This window comes from Myxine glutinosa, chromosome 3 (genome assembly GCF_964187855.1).
Source record: "Myxine glutinosa chromosome 3, kmMyxGlut1.1, whole genome shotgun sequence".
Classification (NCBI taxonomy): domain Eukaryota; kingdom Metazoa; phylum Chordata; class Myxini; order Myxiniformes; family Myxinidae; genus Myxine; species Myxine glutinosa.
In genome coordinates, this window is record NC_136263.1 from 190,748,309 (window position 1) to 190,767,873 (window position 19,565).

General features: G+C 44.5%; 1 protein-coding gene across 1 annotated transcript in view; it reads left to right on the forward strand.

Moving 5' to 3' along the window:
• The first annotated feature begins 413 nt into the window (after positions 1–413).
• Positions 414–19,565, forward strand: part of GRIN1 (glutamate ionotropic receptor NMDA type subunit 1) — a 95,027-nt gene continuing 75,875 nt past the window's right edge. Inside the window, exons 1-5 of the mRNA XM_068109619.2 lie at positions 414–638; positions 2,010–2,144; positions 2,267–2,443; positions 12,610–12,675; positions 13,426–13,526. Of these exons, the coding sequence (XP_067965720.2) occupies positions 414–638; positions 2,010–2,144; positions 2,267–2,443; positions 12,610–12,675; positions 13,426–13,526 (704 nt within the window). The remainder of the gene's footprint in view (positions 639–2,009; positions 2,145–2,266; positions 2,444–12,609; positions 12,676–13,425; positions 13,527–19,565) is intronic.

Below are 19,565 nucleotides of genomic sequence, written 5' to 3' on the forward strand. Positions count from 1 at the left end.
ATGGAAAGTTATCGATAATGAGCATGAATGTTATCGATTATGAGCTTAGAATGCTGTCGATAAATGAGCATGCAATGTTATCGATAATATGAGCATGAATGTTATCGAGTATGATCTTGGAATGTTATCGATAATGAGCATGGATCGGTTCTGGTTGTGGAACATGAATCGGAAATCGATAATAATGAGCACGGTTTGGTATCGATAATGCCCGTGAGCACGGGTCGTCTGTGTCGTGCTTTCGAGCACGGATTGGGCTCGTTTTGGAAACCGCCCCCTGGTGGACACATCCAGTCCGTGCCGGAGCCCAAAGCTGCAGCACCGGCTGCGTCTCCCGGTCTGCAGCTCCTCGGGACACCCGGTGCGCCGGCACCATGAATTTGCGATCCACATGGCAACTACTGCCGGTGGCGATGGTTGTGGTGTTGGGTTCACGGATGGTGAACGCGCTCGAATTGCCCCAGGTGATCCGCATCGGTGCCGTGTTGAGCTCGCCCGAACACGCGACCCTGTTCAAGGACGTGGTCGCCATCGCCAGCCCACTGCGCAAACGACCGCTGAACGGCACCGCCGTCATCCAGATGGAGAACGCCATCCGGATGGCCTTGGCCGTGTGTGAGCGTCTCATCATCCAGCAGGTGCCGCATACAGGAGTCCCAATGACGTGGTGTGATTAGTCTCTCAGATTCCACGATTGTCGTCGTTATTATATCTTATCTTGATTATAAACACGGCGTAACCATATTAACTGCAGTGGTATTAAATCGTTTGGGATGCAATCCGCGTCGGACAGAAACAGCAAGAGTAAAAGGTGTGAGTGCGCGTGTGCGCGTGTGCATGTGTATATATATATGTGTGTGTGTGTGTGTGTGTGTGTGTGTGTGTGTGTGTGTGTGTGTGTGTGTGTGTGTGTGTGTGTGTGTGTACGTATGTATATATGTGTGTATGTATGTATATATGTGTGTACGTATGTATATATGTGTATGTATATATATATATATATGTGTGTATGTATGTATGTATGTACGTATGTTTGTCCCTTCCGCCGGCATTTTGCAGGTTTATTCCCTTAAAAATTTGTTTTCTCTCCAACCGGTGATCCGATGGGCACGAAATTTTCACCATAGGAGCGCCTCCTCCTGTAGAATGTTTAGTGATAATTATGACGTCACATGCTACGTGGTACAGTCGCGATTTTGGAAAAACCGATATCTTTGCACCTCTATATCTCCAAAAGGTGGCTGATTGTAAAGTCTTCCCCATGGAAAAGAAAATATGTTAATGATGATTGATGTCATATATGTCTTCATTAAGACATCATAATTCGACAAGTGGAACTCTTGATCCGATTGGTATGAAAGTTGTTGAGCATGATCTTGGGGTAAATTTATTGAGAATTCTTTTGATGACGTCATCGGTCATGTGGTTTGGCAGCCATATTTTTACGGCGTAGCGTATAGGGCAATGCCGTCTGGAACAGCGTTTGTCTGTCCGTCCGGTGTTTGTATGTATTTATATATGTCCCTCACAAACGTCCACCAATCACAGATGAGGATCTGGTCACATGACAGGGGGACAGCAGATCCTCCACTCAGCAGATCCAAGTCCAGGTGCACCGTTATTAGATTATCCGTCTTGTTGTTTTTTTTTTCCGTGGGGATTTGTTTAGAAAAATGTTTTCAAAGAGAACCCAATGAACATTCCTGAACTCAAAAATGCTGTAACGAGGGTTATTTCCAGAGTCTCACGTAAACAAGTCTGTATTTCGAAACTTTTCAATACATATCCGTAAACTGGCAGAGGACATTTAGAACATTCGTTATTGTGAAACAAAACTTTATGAGTTCCTTTATGTATCATACAATTTGTATGGTCTGGCATGAAAAAATAGCAGGTTTAATAATTAATTAAAATTGTATACATCTTTCTGACTAACCCTGTATCATATCCATAATTGTTCAGATCTGCCTGGTGATTCATCTTGCGTTCATGCACATCATTCTGTGCAGGTACACGCCATCTTGGTAAGCCACCCTCCACCACCCTATGAGCATATGAACCCAACTCCCGTGTCCTATACAGCTGGCTTCTACCGCATCCCTGTCATCGGCCTCAGCAACCGCCTCTCTATCTACTCCGACAAGGTTCTTTGTTGCAGTGTGATGTCGTATGTTGCTGTGTTGAATTATGTCCTAATACGGATCCTGGATTCTGCTAGTCCATTAAAGGGCCACGTATGACTGTCTACCTTACTGTGTCTTTCCAGAGTATTCACCTGTCATACCTGCGCACAGTGCCTCCATACTCGCACCAAGCACTGGTCTGGTTCGACATCATCGAGCAGTGCAATTGGGGACACATAGTCCTGATAATCAACGATGACCACGAGGGCCGTGCTGTGCAAAAGCGGCTCGAGAAGCTCATTGAGGAAGAGGAAATTAAGGTGCGGAATTTTTCCAACATTCAGCGTGTGTGATGCCCTTACTGTAACATGGGTCATGGACATATCCTGGTCTTCCTGGACTGTTTGAACTCAATTATGATGGTGCAGATAGCAATAGCCTCATGTTAGCAGGTCTTACCCTTGTCACGCTAAATCCACTTGGCTCATAACTTGAGTAGTTGCCACTCTGGCATGGTTTATAGGAAGAGCACTGCTGCACAATTATTTTTCTTTGCAGGAGTGAGGCTCATGGAAGAGCAAGGTAGAGCTGACGGTGAAACTAGCAATGAAATTGTTGGGTTAGAAAAAATTAATGCGGTTAATAAAGTCAATGGAACACAATTGAGGGTGACGAGATGATGGTGCACTGCTTGTTTGAAGTCCTGGAGGGAAGAGTGAGCAGAAGTCTCTGGAAGTTGGTTCCTAGACGGGAGAAGCGAGGGGTGCAGTCAGCCTGGATTATTGGAGTTTAACCAGGAAGTTACTGGAAGAACACGCTCAATCTGGAGTAGATAGGTAGGTCCGGAGGACTGAGATCGGAGGGTGCAATGATGGAGAATAGATGGGACAAGGGAGCAATACAAGAGTTGAGGTGTGCAGTCAGCCTGGATTTTGGAAGTCTATCTAGGAGGAGGTTACTGGAACAACGCGTGCATCCTGGAGTTGTTGCGGAGTTTCGGACGACTGAGAGATCGGAGGGTGCAATGTTGAAGAATAAACGGTAGTAAACATAGAGACCGTCGACCTGCCTCTGATGCAAGAGCAATAGACCTTGTGCTTAGGTCTCATCATGGGAGATTCCAATAATTTTTAGAGCTTTAGATTCCACTGAATCCAGGAGAGGTGGATGGTGATATTGGGGCACCAGCCCATAGTGGAGAGCAGTACTCCATTGAGCGACATACCTTGTAGACTGTGAGTAGCTCTCATTTTCCAAGGAAAGACTTTGCATGACGGAGGATTCCCAGTCTGCGGCTGGCTTTGGAGGCCAGCTTTGCTACGTGGTCGGCCCAGGAAAGATCATGGCTGATAGTGAGGCCTAGAAGTTCAACAGACTGAACATCTTCCAGTGGATGACCAAGGGAATAGATAGGTGTGTTTGTTTGACGATACTTCTGGAGTAATATAATGAGACTGAGAGATTTACCCGGATTTAAGGACATGTTCCATTTATCAGACCAGAGTCTAATCATTTCCAGATGAGCAAATCGAGAGACACAGCTGCTGTCTGTTGATCAGAAGGATTGGGCTACTGTACGACAAAATATAGAGGCCTCAGAGAAAAGGAAGAAATGGTTCTCCAGAGCATCGGAGAAGTCATTAGTATAGATGAGGACTAAGTCTGGGCCCAAAACACTGCCTTGCGGAAATCCAGCCTCCACTGGAAGATGAGAGGAGAGCGCTCCATTGATGGCCACATGACTGTGCGAGTGGAAGAGCTGGAACACTGAACGGATCAGGACGCAACAGAGCAAAAGGAACAGTGGTGAGAGGGGGAAACAACAACAGCAGGGTTGAAGGATAAAATAAAGGGAGACTTGGACAAGCAATGGGTGTGAGGAGGAATGAGGGGAATGGGAGGATGCCCAGGGTGGATAAGATTGACTTGGGGGGGGGGAACTGGAAATTTGGGAGGTGGGAGAGGGGGGTATGCGGGGGTTGAAAAGGTCATGGGTTTGGATGGGAAAGACTTTTATATTCTAAAGAACCATCACATTAGCATTCCACTTTGTAAGTGAATCCTTAAAAACATGATCTACTCTCCTCTGCAATCATCCATTTGAATAGGATCAGCACATAAAAATATGACACTACAGTATTATGTACATTATACCATACTCGGTGGTGTATAATGGTTAGAGTGTTCCCTGGGAGAGTCTGGAAGGTCGGCGGTTCGAATCCTGACAGTTATACCAAAGACCTTTAAAATGGCACGTGCTGCTAATCTATAATGCTGCTAATCTATAATCTATAATGATTTTGTTATCTATAATGATGAAATAAAACCAGTCATTCCTTATTTCATGGCCCTCTTCCTCCCCCCCCCCCCCCCTTCCCCCATATTAAATGAGAAATTAAAAATAAATATACCCTGGTGATGTCCGTACCTGCTCCAGTATTTTCCTCTCCACTCTCCCTCCCCTTCCTCTTTCCCAGTGAAATGAAGTAAATAAATGGATAGATTGAATGAATGGGGTGTTGATGTCATGCAATCATGATGGGCCAAATGGCCTTCTTCTGTGTCCAAATTATATATATATATATATTAAATAATATGCACATAGTTACCAAAATGAGGGGTTAATTATTGAGTAGTTATATCCTAATGAGTGTCAGCATAAGTGTTTGTAAACCCCAATTTCCATCGACCAGAATGATATGTTTAGTTTGATTCTCTTTCACCCTTTATCCTTGTGTCTGTCTCTTTCTCCCATCTCGCATCCATTTGTAATCTTTAAATCACCCACATTGTACTTGCATCCTTTCATCATACTCCACAAATGACTCTTCCACATGTGTTACCACGGAGCTTCAAACGGGGGGGTTTTTTACAACAATGGCAGGTCCACATTCCACAAGTGCTAACTCTCACACCCGGGACATCGACAGCACATGCATGGGAGGGGGCGAGAGGGCTGGCTGCGTAAGGCCGGAGGTCGGTGACTCTCACAGAGGGAGAGATACAGCCGGGACACCCAGCCAGCGACACGGATCTCTCTGCTCTCTCTGAGACACAGACCCGGGACAATCAAAGCTTTCCTCTTCTCTCAGATTCACAGTCCGACTCGCACAGCCCAAAGTGCCCAGCCATCGGTCAATCTCCCACCTACCTCCAGAGAGCGAGCGCGCAGCCATTGGTGCAGAAATCCGCAAATGACAACAGAAAACACACACACTGCCATGCCCTTTCATCTTGAGTTTCCCGAATGTTTCTGGCCCGTGTTAACTTAAGTAAGTGTTAAGGTAACTCATATACTGTTACCGTCTATTTAAGCGAGCTGTCCCGGTTATCACTGTGTTGTGTTTTTTGCTCTTTACTGCCCGTGTTCCCATCCAAGCATTTATTAAGTAAGCCTGTTTGCTGTTAAATGAGTTGCTGTGTATTCTGAGGCGCAGTTGCGTCCTGCGTAAGTAAATTGACCCCAATAAGCCAACCACATCGTAAGATTCACAACAACGACTGCATTGTGGCGGATTATCCGCATGTGCGCAATCTTGCCTCCGCTCGGCTTCTTGGAAAAGAATTCTCCAGCGGTCTCTCATCACCCGTTTGGAAGACTGAGTCAGTTACTATATATATATATATAGATTCCTCCTCCCCCCCCTCCCCCCGGCATTTTTCTCATGTATATATAAGTTGGCTGCGGCTCAAGTCTGGTTTTAAGAGCCAGCATGGTCGCAAAAGAATACCTCAGTGGTTTTGAATGGGGTGTAATTGTTTGCGCATGTTTGTTGGTCCCCTGTGTCCGTGGTGGTCCCCTGTGTCCGTGGTGGTCTCCTGTGTCCGCGGTGGTCTCCTGTGTCCGCGGTGGTCTCCTGTGTCCGCGGTGGTCTCCTGTTTCCACGGTGGTCTCCTGTATCTGCGGTGGTCCCCTGTATCCACGGTGGTCCCCTGTATCCATGGTGGTCTTTGTGACATCCGAGTCGGTGCGAGGTCCCTTTGGTCTAGTGCCGTAGTTCTTAACCTGGGTTCGACCGAACCCCAGCGGTTCAGTGAGCCAGTCTCAGGGGTTTGGCGGAGGTCCTCTGAAACGCATTGCAATTTGGCACTTCAGTTAAAAAGGCTGGGGAAATTGCTAACGTGTCATGAAGAACTGTCAACCTGGGGAAAAAAGAAGGAAAGACGTCATCACCGAAGGGCAACAGTGTGCGGAAATGCATAATTGACGAGCGTGATGCATGGGCATTAGTTCGGACTGTGAGGTGAAACAGGAGAGAAATGGCAGACAAACTGTGTGTGGAGGTTCAACGTGGGTCGTGAGCATCCTGTTGCAAATGGTCAGAAAGCAACACTCATTTGCGGGTCCAGTGGTGCAAGGAGCATTGGAGGAATGTGATATGGTCTGATTCATGCTTCACCATGTTCTCGACAATTGGACGTGTGCACATGTGGTGATAGCCCAGGGAGCTCTGCAGCCCCGAATGCCTAGTTCCAACAGTAAAAGGTTCTGGTGGTTCCATAATGGTGTGGGGTGCATTTTAGTGGCATGGCCTGGGTTCACTCATTCTATTAGAAGGTAAGGTTGATGCAACGCACTACGTTACCGTCCTGAGCGATCATCTGCATCCCATAATGCAGTATTCCTTCCCTGCTGGGAGGGTTTGTTCAGGATGACAATGCTCCAATCCACAGGGCACCTGTTATCACCAGGTGGTTTGAGGAGCAAGAGGACGAAGTTACCCATCTTCCATGTCCCTCACAACACTGGAGCTCAATCCCGTAGAGCATTTATGGGACTGTCTGGAGAGCTGCCACAGGCAGTGGTTTCCGCCTCCATCAAACCAACGTGAATTGGAGGACTTCCTTGTGGAACAATGATGTCACATTCCTGCAGAGCATTTCCAGACCCTTGTTGACTCCATGCCGCGTCGTATTCATGCTGTCCTGGATGCATGTGGTGGCCCAAAATCCTACTAAGTGACATTCTGTTGGTGTTTCCATTTTTCTTCGTCCACTTCCTGTATATATGTACATATATACAGGGTGTCTCAGAATTAAGTTACCCCATTTTGCTAAGCTATAAATTAGCCAACAATGATTCAAGACAGGAACTTCTTTGCATGGGGGAAGTAGAATATCAATTGTGATGGATGTCGCCTCTAGATAACTCTGAGAGGACGGCGTGTCTTTAATCTATTCGCCAGTCACCCCAGAACTTCCTGCAGGATCTCACTCCCAGAGTCAGGTTACCATATGCAAAAGCCCGAGTGTGAGCAGGTACCGTGCCAGTGATCAGGCAACAGATGTTAGTCGGTCGGCCGAGCGGAACCAACATTTCCTAACAGAGTCTGAGATCTAACTTGGTTAACCAATTAGTGCTCGCCAAGCACCTCAGTAGTCTTATGCTCCCGCTAGAATAGACAGGATAAGTCAGGACAGTTTCTTGAGGAAATGGCTTTGGGTGACAGTAATTAAAATGCATGTATTTACATGGAGAGAAAACACCAAGTGGCATATATGTTAAACAAATAATCACAGCACCTAAACATTCCCAAATTATCCCCTACGTGACATACCCGCCTTCGGAACCTTAACAGTGGTTTACCACTCTACAGTAGGCCATCATCATGCATCTAATGTGGAAGGGAGAGATGTGATTGGCATGTATGATGAGATGACAGAAAGAGACAGATGGGGACAGTATGGACCACTGCACACCTCACACCAGTCTGGTGGGGCCGGTGTTGCTTGTTGATTCTGGCTCCCACTTCCTGACTGAAACCTGAACCCTCCACTCTTTGCTCCTACTTCTCGTGCAGCCACGGTTACGGCGTTTCCTCCCAGACCAGTGACATCACTCGTGGCATGTCTTTAATGCATCTCTTGGTGGGACGTCTAGATGATGTAGATGAGGCAGAGGGTTTAGCGATTCAGCTAGCTGACGTGGGTACATGGGGGCGAAGGTGCACAAGGGCAAAAGGCAAAGACATAAGGAAGATAGAATGGACTATCTTCTATCTAATAGAAGGACAAAGACAGAAGATGCAGTAAAGAATGAAGAACGAAGAACAAGGAGTGGAGCAAAGATATTGAGTGGCTAGAAATGAATAGATAAAGAGGGAAGGAAAGTGACAGTGAGTCGTGCCGCCAGAGAACGTGGTTATCGAGTCGCTCCAAAGATAATGACAAAAAGTGCTCCATAGCCTGAAAGAAAGAAACAAGAATGATCGAACAAGGCAAAAGGAAGGGGAGACAGAAAAATGCAAAGGACCCTCACAGGTGTGCTCCGAAGAAGCAGAAGAAGCAGAAGACGAAGAAGAGGAAGAAGAAGAAGTGAGCAGCCTAACAGTCTGGAAACCCTCTCAAGCTCCGAACTTCTGAGTCTGTGAGTCTTTGAGCATCTCAGTCTGCCTCCCCCTCTCTTTAAGAGGCTCTCCGCTCTGCCGTTTTATAGAGCCTCTCCCCACCCCCGCATTCGCTTGAGCCTTACCCCCTCTAACCCCACCTCCCGCCCCCCCTCTCCCCTCCCATCCATTGGAAGAGCCACCGTGGCTTTGGGTTTTGCCGCGATATATGGTCTCGGCATCCATTAAACCAGTGTTTGAAGCATTAGGGGGCGTCTGTGAAGAGAATGTGCTCGTGATGCTGTGATTTGCGGCAAATGGCTTGTAGAAAAGGAAAATGACACATACTGTATGGGATTTCTAACGACAGCATCACAACGCAGACCCATCAACGCTGACTTTATTCAGTTATACTAAACAGTATAACTATGAAAAAAAAAGTACATATGCTGTATTTGTGTGTAAAGATGATTGAGATAATTTTTCTTCCATCATTTATAGAATTCGCTTTACTCATCCTAATATTTCCAAATATGGGTTACAGGTTTGACAGCCAAATTATGGGATTTATTATCTTACTGTAATTCACCAAATGTCCATCTGTCCGTTCTAAGGTACCGCAAAAATGGCTCAACAGATCGCGACGATATATTGGGTGGGTATTCCTGGGACCCCTTGGAGTAAAATAGGCTATATTGGTTTTCCAATTTTTTCCCCCAATTTTCCAGTTTTTCCAAACCCGATGGAATAATATTTACCGATATGAACAGTGATGTGGCTTTTATTGAAATTCTACAAATACTGTTTAGAATTTAGATTTTGATGAGAATTATGAACCTTCCGCGAATGCAGAAGTGGACAGATGCCGGCAATGCGCGGGATTGATAATATCCCAATACAACCGTCATTCAATCGTAATGTTAAATCGTTAAACGTTAATCGTGTTAATTGCTTTGTTAAAGTATCAATGGATGATTGGAATTGAGTGAATACAAGTACGATTTTGAATTCGTAATTGTATTCACCCACCCGTACGGAACTTCACATCAGGATTTAAATATTTGTTTATGTCACGAATGTTGTTAAAAGTTGATTATATTAATGTATATTTATGATTGGAGTTATGCTGTTTGGAATGAAAAAAGATATTGAGTTCGGAATGATGTGATGGTTTCTACTTTCTAAACGTGAATTCGTGGATCGCCATATGCAGATTCGCCACGGTCCCACGATCGATGTTTCTATACGTGAACGTACCCGTTTGTTGGCGAACGGGTACGTTTTTCATGGAGGTCCTTCACGAATTTGCTGTCCATGTCTGACGCGCGACTGAAGGTGCTACAGTAATGTGGAATTTATTGGTTTCATGCTTTAGCATTCGCCATATCTGCATTGCCTGTTTGCTTCTGGCCTCCCACCCGTGCGTAACACAGGTACCTCACTCGTTAGATATAATTTGTTGTTATTATTTGCTCTTGTTTTCATTATTATTATTATTGACAAGATAGATCTTGTCAAAACTGTCTCCACTAATAGCAAACATTTCATCTTGCCTCATGCTAGCTTGAATGTCCATGTCTTTCCCTCACCTTCAGTAGAAAAGAGAAGTGTACTGTGAGCAGGAAAACCTTCCCGGACACAATGGGGTCCACATGTTAAATTTAAACATTTACATTTACTCGTTAATTTAAACATTTACAGAAGCATGTGAGAGTTGGTTAAAAGTGATTCTCTCCCCCATCATACAAAAGGTAAGAAGATGAACTGCAGAAAAAAAAAATTGGGTTCACCATTTCAGGTGAAAGACTGAAATGTCTTTCAGAGAAATCCTGGATTTGTTATGATTTCTCCTTGTGGATACTTTGATCCGATGTTACTTAAGGGAAGCATTAGGATTACTCGACAGTGAGTAGGGTTATCGTTTTTTGTTTGGTGACGATGCTGGAACACGTTACAGCTCTGTGACCTACTCACAACCTGATGTCAGCCTCTGGCCTTGTTACCTCCGCCCCCGAAGGTGAACGGAGGTTATGTTTTAACCACTATCTGTTTATTTGTTTGTCTGTGACCAGGATATCTCAAAAGGTTGCGGACAGATTCAGCCGAAATTTGCTGGACAGGTTGAGTGTGTGACGAGGAAAATTTCATTCAATTTTGGTGAAGATCCGGATTCGGATCCGGATACTACAATTTTAAAAATGATTTTTCACCATTGGGATATAGGGCCAAAAACGATTTACAGGACAATATCTATGGACAAAATGTTGTGGACGGATTGGGACGAAGTTTGGTGGACAGGTTGGGTGTGTGGCAAGGACGAATTGAATAGATTTTGGTGGAAATCCTGATCCGGATACGAGAATTTTTTTTTAATTGTTAAGTAATTTTTCACCATTGAGAAATATGCCCAAAAACGATATTTAGAACGATATTTCAAAAAGTTGTGGACGACTTTCGACAAAACTTGGTGGATGAGTTGGTTAGATGACAAGAACAAGCCAATTCGATTTTGGTTCAGGTCCGAATCCAGATCCGTCCTATCAGTGGGATGCAAAACATAAACTGTTCAGCCTGGCGGAGGTATGCGCTCGACAGAGCGTCGTCCTAGTTGCTCTCTATTCTAGAGGCTTTTTCATTATTCCAATTGTGTTATTGCCCTAAGCCCGAGTGTCCTGAAGCTATAATGTCCCATGTGTAGGTTACCAGGATGCTCGATAAAATTTGTGCAGCTGTTTTGTCTTGAGTCAGTTTTATTTTATCATCAAAGGCCTCCTTTCAATTAAAAGAACAATGTGAAAAGAACAATTCAAAGAAAGAACTTCATTCAAAGGAGTGAACTCCATTCAATGTACAATGTGCGCTGAGTGGGTTCATCAAAAATGTAGTGGTCTGAGAGGGTCATTAACCAGTGTGGCAGCTACATTCAAATGTAAGGTGTGCACAGAGGGAGCTGCAGATGGAGGAAATGTTGAGTTGGATCTTGGAGACGGCGTGAAGCTGGAAGGTGTGAAAACATTTTGCTACCTAGGAGACTTGCTGAATGGAGAAGGTGGTTCAGACTCGGCAACGGTTGCTGGAGTGAGATGTGCATGGAAGAAGTTTCGGGAACTGAGTGGCGTGCTGATGAGGAGGGGTGTCGTTGAAGCTGAAGGGAAAGGTGTATGCTGCATGTGTGAGAAGTGTTATGATTTATGGGAGCGAGACATGGGTAATGAACGTAGAGCAGCAACGAAGGCTGGAAAGGGTGGAAATGCGAATGGTTCGGTGGATGTGCGGAGTATCGTTGAGAGAGAGGAAGACAAATGATGAATTGCGAAAGATGATGGGAATAGATGCTGTGAAGAGGAACAGGTTGAGATGGTTTGGTCATGTGTTGAGGAAGGATGAAAGTGACTGGTTGAGAAGAGTGATGGAAATGAATGTAGAAGGAAGTAGAGGATGGGGAAGACCGAGAAAGACTTGGCTGAAGTTGGTGGAAGAAGAAATGTGGGCAAGGGGGTTAACAAGGAGAGATGCAGAAAATAGGGCAAAACGGAGAAGATTGTCATGGGGACCGCAAGCCCAACCCCCGCTCTAGCAGGGAAAATGGCCTTAAAATGCCTGTTGTTGTTGTTGTTGTTGTTGTTGTGTCAAAGGCCTGTCACCTGAGTAGACTCATTTTGTTGTGGACAGCTTCTCCTGGTACGGTATTATAAATGGCTCTGTTAACATTTACATTACGAATGATTATCGTTTGCATGTGGGTGTTTAAAGTTTGATTTGCAAAAAAAATGTTTAAAAAAAACACTTTGGGACGATGCATACTGGGTCCTGGTGATAGAGTATTTTTTTTTAAGATTGTTGCAAGAAGCGGTTAGCCGGATGCTGTCCTTTTTGGTAAGCTTTACCTTTGGCAGGATTTGGTGACGTACCCATCTGTATGTTTCATCACGTAAACCAAGATGTTAAAATTTTTAAGCAGATTCAATCTTCAGGACTTTTTTTTAGCCCCAGCCGTCATCCCATATATTTGGGTCGTCTTCTGTCTGTCTGTGTGTCTGCATCCCGCATCATCTCTGCACATCTGCCTTTCAGTGACGCCTGCTTCAAGATGGGAGAGGAGTTCTTCACCTTGTGTAATGTGCTGTGTCTGCTTGTTCCCTCTGTGCCTAATACGTCAGAGTAAATATCTCAGGAACTATGAGAACTACGACCACCTGGCCTATGACAAGAAACCGAGGCCTAAGGTAGCTCTGCATGTGTGCACGAACGGACCTCTCTGTTGGGGGCATCCACTCGGTCTGGCCGGAAAGGCAGCCCAGCAAGCCCATTCTGCCTGCGAGCTGACCCTTCTAATTTTGCAGCTTTTGTGCCTTGTCATTGCCATTAGAGTGCAGACAAGGCCTGATCCACACAACCCTTTCCTCTTTGTTTACGTTCACCATTGACAACACAACAGAAAGTATGCATGCTGTGAGCTGTGTCTGTCCAGCCCTATACAATTCCACCTTTCCCCTCACACTTGGTGCTTGTTTTTACAATTCGGCCTTTCCATGACGGGTAAAATTGCTGGAAGGCATATTTATCCTGTGCGCTTAAATATGTTGTCAGTCATGCCGCGTCCTTGGGAAGCTCTTTGCTGGCCGGTACAGGGTCCCTGCACGCAAGCTACTCTTCCCTGCACTGTGACGCATGCTGGTGCCACGTCGGCCACAGGCTCACAACTGTGTAACCAATGCATGTCGGAAGCGTGGCACCTTTCCTTCTTGCTTGAAATCCTCACGGGACCAACGCTTGAATGAACCTCTTAGCCACAGGCCCTGCCCGAGAGGTCTCTCGAGTCCCAGCCTCTCCCTGACCTCCATCTTTGATTTGATCCCTCGTCCTCACACATCTCCTCACAGCAAACCCTTAGCTTGTGTCCTTGCCTTGCTGCCTTGCCTTCCTAACGTGCTACGTGCTGTTTTGAACCTGACTTGTCAACGTGATGTCTGCAGACGGAGAAAACGATCCTTATTCCACCTGGAATGACAAATGTAACACCGCGGCTCCTTGAGGCCCGGGAAGTCGAGGCAAGGGTGTTTCTGCTGGTGGCAGAGTAAGACACGATGCTTCTGTTGTTGGCTTTCTCATGATTCACCATCTCAACCACATAAGCCTATCATTACTACAAAGCCATACCGCTTGCTCCTTCTATGCCTCTAACCACCTTTCAAGCCATGACTTGTGCAAACATCCCACATAAGTCCTATGGGATGTCCATGGGCACAAATGGACGTCCCATGGGTGTGCCTTAGATTAATTATATCTCAATATCCCATGGTAAAAGCCATTGGGGTGACAATCTTCCTTTTTTGCTGCGCCTCACAGGGAGGAGGATATCCTATTGGGCCAAATGCCATGAAATTCCCATGGAGATTTCTCTTGGGAATTGAATGTGAGATTTGTGTAAGAGATAATGCACAAAGGGTGGGAATCTTATCTATAATGACACGTTTCCATGAGTGTGAAAAATCTTGGACCAAAAGCTAGGCCTTGCTCTTTCGTGAGCTTAAAACTTGTATACAAAAATTGAATCTTCATCATCACGAGTACTTTACATCACACATTTAAAATCCTCATTAAAATCCCTTCGATTTCCGTTCTTAAACACTTTTTATATATTTATTTTACTACAAACACCAGCTTCCTTAGGGATCAGCCTTGATGGGGGTGGGGGATAGCGTAGGGTTGGTGGGGAAAGCCGTGGCTAATAAACCCCCGTCTGCAGCAGGGATCAGTAAACCACTTGCAATGTGGCGTGTATACAGGAGAAAATCGTGTCATATCCCCTTGCAGTGGATTAGGGGGGAGGGAGGGCTGGACCCACGACCTGATCCTGCATCCAACCACTAAGTCTGCAAAATTTGGTCGAGATCGACCCAGCCCTGTTATTATTTTTCTATGATTTTTCAGACGTACAGTACACATACATACAGAGAATGGCCTTATTTAATACAGTAGGATGCAATGTGTTTTATTGACTGAAATTTGGCTAGTTTTCATGGGAAGAAAAATGAAGCGGATGTTTTGGGTGCTTGGCCTACGATGAAGGAAGCTGTCCAGCTCTTTATTTATAAAAGAGCAAAAAAAGCCTTCTTTTTTTTGCGTTGACAAAGGGAAGGGCTCGAAACGTCAGCTTTTCTTCACTCCACACCGAATCAATCACCATTCAAAATATTTTATTTCCTCTTTGTTTTATCTATTACATTGAGTATCTTTATTTTTACCTTTTCTGATATGTGCCTCCTTTTACGCAAAAGTGACTTCGGGGTGAACACCATCACAGCTTCTGCCTTTCTTCTTCTTCTTGAGTCTTTTGTTGCTTTTCCATCAAATGTTACAATTGACCCAAGACATTTAAACTCATTTAGTTATTATATTAAATCGTGCCCTCTTATTTCTATGTGGGGCATTTTTTTTTCATGTTATTTTATTATTTTTCTCTGTTCTCTAAAATTTCTTCAAATTTTTTTTGATGCTAGTTATTAAACCAAATCATTGGGTTATTTTTCCCATTTTTAATACTAATGCACTCATGATTTCTATTGTATCTACAAACAGTACAATATCACCAACAAAATTCAGATCTAGCACCTTCATGTACACCTTCCATTACCTTAGACATAATCTGATCCATAAATATGGAAAATAAATTCTGGTGAGAGAACACATCCTTGTCTTACTCTTGTCTTTATTGGCCCCTACCTGGAGAGGACTATAGGTTTGCTCTCCGTCCGTCTGTTTGTCCATCCCACCAGTGGTTTTCTGCACTTTTTCCCATACCCTTAAACATATTCAACTGAAACTTGGTACATGGCTTTATTATGATAAGTTACAGAACAAGTTTGAGTTTTTTGGGGCGTCACCAATTTTTCACGGAGTTATGCCCTTTTTGCAATTAGAAAATATCACATATTATACATGGTTCCTTTTTCAGCAGCTCTGACTCCACCCCACTGCTTTACACCCGTTGGCTGGACAGCTGGCCTGACTCCACCCAAAATGAAGCAGCACATATTGGCAGGCATCAGGGCTTAGGCCTGGGTGTTAGTCCATGGCCCAGTGCAACTGGAATGATCCCAAGTATATAACGGATGCAATATATTGTTATGGTTCTGTCACCGGCCTGCTCCCCTTATCAAGGGGGGATTAATCCCCTTGTCTTTACTGACCTGGCGCGAACCGAGACCTATTACGTCCCTTCCGGACAGCGCCAAATCGGGTTCCAGGACCAAATTCTCGCTCGTACCTAAGTACTCGCGCTGCCCTGGAAGCAAGGAAACAAGCCTCGCACGAACCACGTGTGGTTGGAATACGTCGAGCGGTTTCCGTACACGTGATCCGCGCAGTTATAGATAGTGGAACCCGATTGGAGCGATCTTATTCGTGCGACGCTTAGTCAATGGAGAAATCACGGGAACGATCGAATTCAGAAGAAAGGAAGAACAAATAGATTTAATGATTATCACACGTATATACAGTTCAGGACGAAGAGACACAGAGCAATCCTTATACAGGCTTAATTATCCCAAAGACAACGGGCCCGTCTCACTCACCCTCACACGGGGTATTGCAGATGGCCAGATGTTCCCCAGCGCGTCCACGGGTGGTTCTCGTGCAGCTCTCCACGGTCCCAGGCACGTCCGTCCGCGAGGATGGTGATCGACGAAGACAAGGCCACGCAGCGCGTCTCTCGAGCAACGGTGATATATCGGGGCGAATGGCAGGGAGGGCTTTTATGGCAAAGGCAGGACGGCTTTTATGGCGAAGGGCGGTTACGCAGCTTCGTTCACTCGCTTGGCTGAAACGCGCAAGTTATAAATGCCTTGGCTGCGCCCGCGTATCTCTAGTGATAGTCAAGTTCATACAGTGCGAGTGATGCAAGTCCTCTCCCTCTCCTCTGCAAGTGCTCTTTCCCCGGCAAGTCCTGTTCAAGTCCTGTTGAGGGCTTTGCGCATCGGGTTATATAGCCCCGCCCCGCGAGCCTTCTGGAACTCACCAGACTCTTCTCACCACGCCCTCTGATGCCACCACCTCTGAGCCCTGATTGGCGGCTCATGTTTACCATCATCGCCTCTGCCGCTCCCGACCTCAACGCCGCCCCCACCTTTTTAGGCCTACCTCGTGTTAGCTCGACTAATGAACAACCAATGCTTAACAAACTGGATTGCGCCCACAGAGGTGGAATGGTTTGCCAAAGTAGGACCTATTCTCCTGTCTTTACACAACGCAGGATTAACACTGGAAGGGGCCTACTTTCACACATACTAATACATAACCATACTACAAATGAGGCGACATGTTGCACGTGTGACTATCTATGGGGGGCAAACCTTTAACCTTTATTAAGCTCACTGTACGGATCTCAAAACCGTAGCTATATATATATATATATATATATATATATATATATATATATATATATATATATATATATATATATATATATATATATATATATTAGCTTGGCTGGGCTCGCTGCACTCGCCTCACCACGCGTCGTTACTGAGGAACGGGCTTATTTTAGCTGAGGATAATGACTGTACCTGAGTTGCTGTGCTGTCATGATTTACAGCAATCATAATACAAACAATTATTTTGCACAAATGTATTTGTTGTGTTTGTGATATTACATTTTTATAAGAAATTTAGGTTGAAGATTTAGGTTGAAAAAATATATAAAATTCATAAAAGAACCCCTCAGCACATACATATGGGAGGGGTAGGTGCAGACTAGAAGTTTGGGACGATTACACCTCAACACCACGGAATTTAAAACACCTCACCACCAAGTAATTTAAAACACCTCACCAACATGTAATTCAAAACACCTTACCCCCTTGTAATTTAAAATACCTCACCCCCACCAAATTTAAAACACCTCACCACCACGTAATCCAAAACACCTCACCACCATGTAATTCAAAACACCTCACCACCACGTAATTCAAAACACCTCACCACCACGTAATTCAAAACACCTCACCCCCTTGTAATTTCAAATACCTCACCCCCACCAAATTTAAAACACCTCACCACAACGTAATCCAAAACACCACAACATAATCCAAAACACCTCACCACCATGTAAATCAAAACACCTCACCACCACGTAATTCAAAACACCTCACCACGACATAATTTAAAACATCTCATCACCACGTAATTCAAAACACCTCACCACCACATAATTCAAAACACCTTACCACCATGTAAATCAAAACACCTCACCACCATGTAATTCAAAACACCTCACCATGACATAATTTAAAACATCTCACCACCACATAATTCAAAACACCTTACCACCATGTAATTCAAAACACCTCACCACCAAGTAATAAAACACCTCACCATCACGTAATTCAAACACCTCACCACCACATGATTTAAAAACACCTCACTACCATGTCATTTAAAAACACCTCACCACCACATACTTCAAAATACCTCACCACCACGTGATTCAAAACCACCACCACGTTATTAAAAACACTTCACAACCACGGAAACAAAAGTTTCAGGGAGTAGTTCAGTGACAACAGACACTGCCCAGATACGTAGATATATAGATAGATGACTGTACCTGAGTTGCTGTTTTGTCATGGTTTACACCAATCATAATTCAAACAATCATAATGCACAAATGTATTTGTAATATACGTGATATTACATTTCATAAACAATTGAAGTTGAAAACGTAAGTTGAAAAAAAAAAAAATTCCCAAAAAATTTCCCGAAAAAAAAAAATTGGAAATTTTTTCCAAACACAATACCCTTAGGACATACCGACGGGAGAGATAGGTGCATACCAGAAGTTTAGTAGGATTTCACAAAAGTTTGAGGGAGTAGTTCAGTGACAACACAGGCCAACACAACACAGGACAACACAGGCACTGCACAGATATATATATATAGATGCTCAAAAGCCGTATACATTTTTTTGCTTCATGTATGTACATGGGGTTCTTTTTCTTATTTTCGGCACCGAACGTGGCATTGAACTCTGCTCAAATAAAGGGATGTGCTAACTGGTGCAAAAATTTCCAGACTTTTTCCCCTTATCCTTTAAGATATTGAACTAAACTTGGTAGGGGACATGTGTTACAAAGCAATTCTCCCTCTTGTTTCGAAACACTACCCAAGCTTTCCCTCATACATAATTCTGCTACATAGCCCTTTGCTACACAGGGAGGTGTGACGATTTTCAGAAAACTCGTACACAGTTATTTTTTGTCGAATTTCAATTTTTATTTTTTTTAAAGACTACATATATAATGCCATGTAATACACTGTGACAAAGACATTTAAAAAAAATGTAATTCATGTTTGAAAAATGACATCATCTAAATGGCGGCCGTTCTTGTCCAAGCATTCTTGCAGACGTGCGGAAAAGTTCCAGCATTTCTCAGCACAGCAGCATCCCTCAGCAGTTCCAGCATTCTTTCTGCGAACGTAAACCGCCGTACGAAATCATTCTGCTGCAGTTCTTGAACCACCATGATTTTGTACGCGTGATAATGAAGGTCCAAGTGCAAAATTCGACGAACCGATCTGTCTGACATCCGTAGAGCGCGAGCGTGCCGTACCGCTGACCGACGAGGGCTGGCCTCCACAGCTTGTCGAACCCTTTCGATGTTTTCCGGGGTCCTAACGGTTCGATCACCTCCCCGAGCTGCTCCCGGCCTCACAGATCCAGTTGTCCTGAAGTTTTTTACCCACTTCAATATTGTGTTTCGAGACGGAACGGCGCCACGTCGACCAACATTGAAGTGAGTACGAAATCTGCGCTGTGTAAGCACCACCGAACTACCCGTTTGAATAAACGTCTCAACAACAAAGACGCGATGTTCAATCGTCCACAGCTCCATGGCTACTGAAATGGCGCCTAACAACGAGTAACCAACAGCCATCACGCATGCGCGAGACCCCCCACTTGCATTGTTATACCCAATTCAAACATGAATTACATTTTTTAAATGTCTTTGTTACAGTGTATTACATGGCATTATATATGTAGTCTTTAAAAAAAATAAAAATTGAAATTCGACAAAAAATAACTGTACGGGTTTTCTGAAAATCGTCACACCTCCCA